This window comes from Lathyrus oleraceus, chromosome 1, assembly GCF_024323335.1.
Source record: "Lathyrus oleraceus cultivar Zhongwan6 chromosome 1, CAAS_Psat_ZW6_1.0, whole genome shotgun sequence".
Lineage (NCBI taxonomy): Eukaryota > Viridiplantae > Streptophyta > Magnoliopsida > Fabales > Fabaceae > Lathyrus > Lathyrus oleraceus.
The window spans coordinates 308,254,377-308,262,111 of NC_066579.1; the positions used below are offsets into that span (position 1 = coordinate 308,254,377).

The window sequence follows — 7,735 nt, forward strand, 5'->3', positions numbered from 1 at the left end:
AATTGATGATTGAGGACACTCAAATAAGTTCAAATATGCATGAAATGATGAATTAAAGAACTTAGCTTGATTTTATTTGACCATGGGCTGAGGTTGCTTCATGAGCAAGGCACACTTGGTACACAGATGAATTAGGGCTCTTTGGGACACGAACTTCAAACCCTTTGATTTGCTTTGATCAAAATGATGAATTGAGATACTAGGGAGGCATATTTGATGAATGAGAGCTTTTGGGGACCATTTCCATGCCTGCCTTCATCTTCTCTTGGCCATATCATTGCACAAAGGATCTCCTAGAAGCTTTGGGCCTTGTGATTGCTCAAGCTACAGACAAGAAATGTTAGTGACATATTTTTGTGCTTTTGGTTAGTAATCAAGATAAGGAAAGAAATAATATACAATTCAAGCATGCTTGGTGATCTCAAACCAACTCACAAGAGATCCCACCCAAAGGCAAAGGGGACCAAGATGCCTATCATCCTTGAGGCTTTGTAAATGCAATGCTATGATGCCATGAGGGATCTTAGGGCCAAAATTAGAGTCTTACAGGGGGGGGGGGGTTGGTTCAGATCCACCATGTTGACACCTAGATTGGCTCCATCAGCGATTGAAATTTTCTCAAATTTCTTCCTTAGGCCCTCAGTAGCCTTAAATGCCTTCCCATTAAGACCTTCAGTGGCCTTTGGTTCGACATCAGTAACCTGTTTACCTTTGACAGAAATTCCAAAGGGAACATCATTATTTAGGCCATCAGTAGCCTGCTTTCCAACTAGCACATAACCTTCAATTCCTGTTTCCTTCATAGCCTCCACTTCCACCATGTCAATCATGTTAATTTCGACAGGTTCAACATAATTTGTGTCAACAATGTTGAGGGGGTCATCGTCAACCTTCATCTGGTTTCTCCCCCTGTCAACGAACTTGAGGCGGCCATCCTTAATTGCATTTTGAATAAGATCCCTGAAAAGAAAGCATTGTGAGGTTTTATGGCCTAAAAAATTGTGATATTTACAGAAGCCTCTTTTCTTCCGTTGTTCTAACGGAGGAATTTTGGTATTAGGAGACACTATCATTTGGCCATCTTTTACTAATAAATCGAAGATTTCATCACATTTGGTAACATCAAATGTGTAAGTCTTTTTAGGAAATCTATCATTCTTTTCAGTTTCGACAGGGTTCCTGCCATTCGAAGATGTAAGTAATTTACAAGCATAAGGTGGTGCTTCTTTTAACTCAGCCAAATCTACTTCGAATTCCTCGGGACCATAAGGGTCATTAGAGATTTCAGACTCCTAATCTTCGAATTCGACATAAGCAACCCTTTCTTTCTTATAATTCTTATTCGCTCTGGCCTTTTCAGTTTTTAAACGTTCGACCTGTCGAACCCTGTCTGCTAATTGGGCCATATCTCTTAGATACTGGGTATCTAACTTTTTCCCAATGGAATAGTCTAACCCTCCAGCGGCCATTTCGACCAATTCATGTTCAGGCACTACTGTAAAGCATATAGATTTCAACAAACGGGACCTATTCAGATAATCATCTATAGGTTCGGTGAATTTTCTTTTAATACTGGCTAATTCCTTAAGACTTATCTTAGTTTGGCCCATGTAGAATTGTTCATGGAATAATCTTTCCAAATGAGGCCAAGTATCTATGGAATTTGGTGGCAAAGTTGTAAACCACGTGAAGGCATTCTTCGTTAAAGAACTGGAGAAACATTTCATTCTTAAATTCTCACTGTTCGCCAAATCCCCTGCCTCAGTCATGTATCTAGCTATGTGTTCTATAGTGGATTCACTAGTGTCCCCTGAGAATTTGGTGAACTTAGGGATTTTACAACCCCTTGGTAATTCAATTTGTAGGGCATATTCTGATAAAGGAGAGGTATAATTTAGCCGTCGAAGTCCTGTATTCAGACCATTCTGGGCCATGATTCTCTCTATCATAGTAGTTATGTTATTTTCCATCATGTTTTCTTGCCTAGCCCTATGAATTACTTCGTCTGCATCCTGGTCTCTATTAACCATCATTATTCTCCTAGGTTGTTCTTCAGGGACTTCCTGTCGAACTGGCTGTTGTTCTAATCTTGCCCCCATGACCCTTTCGTCAGGCGCTTGTCTAGGTGCTCGAACTTGATTTATAGTTGGTTCTTCTTCCTGGATTATAACTTGGTTTGGTCTGCGTCGAACAGAGGACTGAGGGGCGCCTAGGAAATCTGCTATGCGTCCCATCTGCGCTGGCAATTGTTGGTATGTTTGGGCATTATCATTGTTAGTCTTATTTACATTCTGTATTAGGGGAGAAAAAATGGTATTCATTTCTCTGGAAAGAACTCCTACCATATCATGGTTACTAGCATCCATTGTTGTCTAAAGGCTGCCTGGTTATTTGTTGTAAGGGTAGGTAATAGGGTGGATAATCCTTGTGATTGGGTATTTCGACCTACATGGTTCATGCCAGAACCAGAATTTTGAATTGGCGAAATAACCGTGTTATGGGGTTGAGTATATATGGAAGTATTATTTTGAAGTCCTTCCATGGAAGTAGATGGCATTCCATAGGGGTATTATCTCCCAGGCCTAAAATTCTCAAATCCCGGTGGCCTAGGGGTAGTAGGTGTTGGTTGGGTTCCGACAATTGTCGAAAATGGGCCAGGGATTAAACTTGCAGAAACGTCTGTTACGCGTGACATGATAGACATTGTTGTCGAATTATTTAAGACCATGGATCCAGATGTTGGTATGGCCTGTGTACTAGGGATCTCAGTGGATGCATCAATCGAACTTGTCCCGATTGTGCTTGTTCCCTGGGGAGGAAATTGTTCCCCTTGACTGGTTGTATTAACCATCTTTTTTGTGTATTTTCTTTTGGTTATAGGTTGCGAATTGTTGGCTATCTCACCACTTCTAAGGTTCATGCAACACTATGATTTTTTAACTCAAAAGAATAACAACAATTTTGTATTGTAAAAGTAAAGAAAACTATTATAATTAACAGTTCTTTTGACACCGTCCCACCGGGTGTGCCAATTTGTTTACCAGTAATTTCTGACAAAGAACCGCTAGTCCTCCAATATTATTAATCTTGGTAACTTACAGGATCGACTAGATTGATCCTAGGACATGTGTCTCAAGAACTAGTGTTATGGTGATTTGATTCATGATTAAGTTTGTTTCTGGTTTATGAATGGTAATTAAGGTTCTTTATCTAGCATTAATGGTACAAATGTAAAAGGTGTCTCGACAATAAACTCTAAATGAAATCTAAAGGCTTATGACTTTAAAGATAAAGGATAAATGGCAGTAATTCTGTAAAAAGGCCTTTTTAAAGATAAAAAAGGTAATTGGCAAAAGTAAAGATAAATAACTTGAAGTAAAATGTTTTAAGTTTGGAAAGGTGCTGGAAATAAAGGTTTGACGAAATGTAAATGTAAAGGTAAAAGCAATGATGAAAGACTTTGAAGATAAAGGCAATTCGACAGAAGGCTTAAATAGAAATAAAGACAGTAAATGGTTTAATTTAAGTAACTTGAATTTAAAAAGATAACATGAAATGTAATCATGGTGTTCTTCATACATACATTTTCAGCAAAGACTCGTTTCTCTCGCTCCGGTACTTTGAGTATTTTTAGTTAATTTTGTATATCAGTTTGAACACACGAAATCTAAAAACTAAGACTCCTATTAATAACAATTCGACCCTAACGGTCTCTACACAGATGATTGCCACGTTCGACGTTTTCAAGCGCTGCGTGTCTCAGATGCTTCCACGCGTTCGCCTGACGAAACTACTTCGTTTGAATTTCAAATCTTTCCCGCTCGAAGCTTCGAATCTGCCAAACACTGATGTCGAAGAGAACTTATGGAGATCCTAAAATCTTCTAAGTCTTAAGCTTCGATAAACAGGTCCTTTCTCCCAAGAAAAGGATTTAATAAATAGCTTCACAAAGCCATTTTTATATTATTCTCCAAAACATAATATTTTCAAAGAACTTCAACCTAATGGTCGAAATCTCCAGCTAACACACCCCAAACATCCATGGTACTCCATGGGAACCGTTTTGATTGTTCTCGCTCGAATAGGTGTGATCTAAAGATTACTCGCAAAAGAATAAGGGGAAAGGAAGGGAAATAGATAGAGTGCTCGGTGAGGATTGGGGCCCTCATGCCTACGTATCCTCATTGTGCAATGAGGAATTCAGAGCTTCGTAGTTCAAGGAATTAGAGGCAGAAGGTGGAAAGAAAGTGTGATCGAAGTATGGTCTGAACCACAAAATAATGTTATTTGAACTCCAACAAGGGTGAAAACGTGAACCCAAGAGTAAAACTGGTGTGAACCAACAAGTGAGGGCGTATAACACTTGTATCACTATATTGGAATAACCGAAAAGAAAGGGTTTCCTAAGTACGGCTACAAAGTAAGTAAGGAGATGTTTGTCTAAACTACAGGGTCTGACAAGACAAACAAATTGGCTCTTGGTTCACAAAAAGGGTACAAGATGGAGCACAAATGTATAGTGTATTTGGCCCAAAGAATAGGTATATCACATGAAGTGGATGAAGATAGAGTATGAAGGTATCATGGAAATGAATGGAGTGAAGTGACCAAAGTCACAGAATAGAGTATCTGGTGGTAAGTGACTGGATAAATATTGTTTGAAATCAAAAGGTGAAAGTGTATTGGAATCCATAAGAGAAGTGAGATTTCTACCATAGAGGAAAACAACGTTAACCAATACGAGGACTAGCGGACCGCCACTGTAGGGTTTTTAGCTAAAAAGAAGGAATTAAATGTTTGGGATGAGAGCCAAACAACTCTAGGCATGAAATGCGGACTATTCGTTAGGCGTCCTAAAAGGACATGTATGGAATTCCAAAGAAGGTGTATTTCGATGTCAAAGAGACAGTATGGCACTGGATGAACGATTTATGATCGAAGGTAGATAGTGAATTGTAAGAGATATGAGTGATGCCCTAAGGCAAAAGAAGGAATAATTAGAAGTATGCTCGCCAAGGATTCGCATCCTCGTGCCTACATATTCTCATTGTGAAATGAGAAAGTCAGAGCATTCGTAGTTCGGAACTACGAGAATGGAAAGAGAGAAACCCAAGAGAATCAGGATAGTATCTTGGACCTCTAGCTTCTAATGGATTGTTATCTCCTAAACTTCCAGCTTCTGGACCTCTAGCTTCTGAGGTGTCTTCAGACACACAATATTCTGAATAACTTTGAACTAGCTATGACATTTTATTATCAGATTCTTTGTCATCAAATTTGATGTGCATTGACTCTTCAACCATTTTGGTTCTATATTTATACACCATGTATGCCTTTAAGCGTTAGAGTATCCTAAAAAGATACCCTTTTGATATTTGACATCAAATTTCTTTACATAGACCTTATTGTTCAAGATGTAACATGTACATCCAAACTGGTGAAAATAAGAAATGCTTGGCTTTCTTCCTTTTAACAACTCATATGAATTTTTGTTCAAAATAGGTCTAATATAGATTCTATTATGAACATAACATGTTGTGTTTACACCTTTTGTCCATAAGTACTTAGGTAAATTGTTTTCATGGATCATAGTTCTGGCCATTTCTTGTAAATATTTGTTCTTTCTCTCTACAACTCCATTTTTTGTGGAGTTCTAGGAGAAGAGAACTCGTGGAGAATTCCATGTTTTTCACTCGCTGGGGAATTGGCAATTCGAGATCAAATCAGGATAGTATCTTGGACCCAAGAGAAGGATAAACTCTCAATCGAAGAGCAAAGTGGCGTGTTAGCCGAAGAAGATTGAAGTTATTGTTTGGGATGAGAGCCAAACAAAGATGAAGTTAGTGTTTGGGATGAGAGCCAAAAAAAGATGAAGTTAGTGTTTGGGATGAGAGCCAAACAAAGAAGAAGTTGGTGTTTGGGATAAGAGCCAAACAACTCTTGATTGCAGAGATGGACTATCATCAGGACGTCCTAAAAGGATGGACAAGGAGTCCAAGGAGAAGTATGATTGATCTTGAAGAGATGGTGTTGGTTCTATGTGTTGGCAACAATTTTGGTAAAACCTAGAGTGTTCACAAGTTGTCACAAGTGTTGTCTTGACATAAGATGACATGTACATGCAGGGTGTTTAAAATGTGAATATGCAGGATTTTACTAAGATGTCAGACCCGATGTCATGACATATGTATACAGAACATTCAGTCTGAATGTTATGTATTATGTGATTGCGTTTTTTATGCTAATTTATGTGTGATTGATGTAATGATTGAACGTGCCCTCAATCAGTAATTACAACCAGATTGACTTATTTTCCAACGAGATATAATCAGCTATCATGAGAAGATATGAATGGAAAATAGTTTTAGGGTTTTATGATGTCCAAGCCCAGCCAAACACTTCTATATAAAGGATATGGAAAACCTGGTTTGATACACAAGAAATAACGAACGAATATTGAGAGAGAATAAGGGTTTTAGTCTTGTGTGGTCGTGTGTATTATGAGCAATTCATTCATCCACGGATGATTGAATTGGACTGATTTTTGAGTTGTAATTTGTCCACTCTAAGCTTTGAAGCATGAGTGTGTGTTTACTTGATTGAAGCTTTTAAGCAAGATCAAGTATGTGTCTTCGAAGAGTGTCTTCTTTTCATTGTAATTCTTGTTTTATATCACTACTGTGATTGAGGGGGAGTGAGTAGGATCTCATATCTAAGAGTTCTTAGGTAGAAGTCATACATGTAGAGATTAGGTGAAAAGACTGTAACTTGAAGTTGTTTACTGAGAGTCTTTGAACTAATTTTGTTTAGTGGATTTCCTTCCTGTCTTGGTAGCCCTCAGACGTAGGTGAGTTTGCACCGAACTGGGTTAACAATTGCTCGTGTCACTTGCATTACTGTTCTTTATCTTTTATCCTGTTTATATTGTTCAGATATTAGTGTCGTGACATTACCTTCGACATCTCATATTTGATACCGGAATTTCAATTGGTATCAGAGCAGGCATTCTGCTCTGGTTTTGGGTGAGATATAGGGACGGTACTTTCTGGTACTATTAATAGAGACGGAGGATCTATTCACATACCACCTATTCTGGATGGATCCAACTATGACTACTGGAAACCTCGAATGGTAGCCTTCCTGAAATCTTTGGATAATAAGGCTTGGAAGGCTGTTTTAACAGGCTGGGAACATCCAATTATTACTAAGGAAGGAGAAGCTACAACTGAGAAGAAGGCTGAGGAACAATGGACCAAGGAGGAGGATGACCTAGCCCTTGGAAACTCTAAAGCATTGAATGCTATATTCAATGGGGTTGACAAGAACATCTTCAGATTGGTGAACAACTGTGAGGTGGCCAAAGATGCTTGGAATATCCTCAAAACCACTCATGAAGGCACCTCTAGAGTGAAGATGTCTAGATTGCAGCTGCTCACTACCAAGTTTGAAAATTTAAGGATGAAAGAAGATGAAAACATCCATGACTTTCACATGAATATCCTTGAAATTGCAAATGCCTCAGGAGCCCTGGGTGAGAAGATGTCAGATGAAAAACTAGTGAGGAAAATACTCAGTTCACTTCCTAAGAGATTTGCCATGAAAGTGACAGCCATAGAAGAGTCTCAAGACATTTGCAATATGAGAGTGGATGATCTAATTGGATCCCTCCAAAAATTTGAGTTGGGAATGTGTGATGGATCTGAAAAGAAAGTCAAAAGCATAGCCTTCATGTCAA

At 38.6% G+C, this 7,735-nt stretch overlaps 1 protein-coding gene across 1 annotated transcript; it reads right to left on the reverse strand.

Annotated features, from left to right (window-relative positions):
- Positions 1 to 503: 503 nt before the first annotated feature.
- On the reverse strand, positions 504 to 2,366 carry LOC127104388 (uncharacterized). Its single transcript, XM_051041575.1, has 2 exons — positions 1,386 to 2,366; positions 504 to 1,292 (listed from the first exon to the last, which is right to left on the reverse strand). The coding sequence occupies exons 1-2, from the start codon at positions 2,364 to 2,366 to the stop codon at positions 504 to 506; spliced, it is 1,770 nt and encodes a 589-aa protein (XP_050897532.1).
- Between the last annotated feature and the right edge of the window lie 5,369 nt (positions 2,367 to 7,735).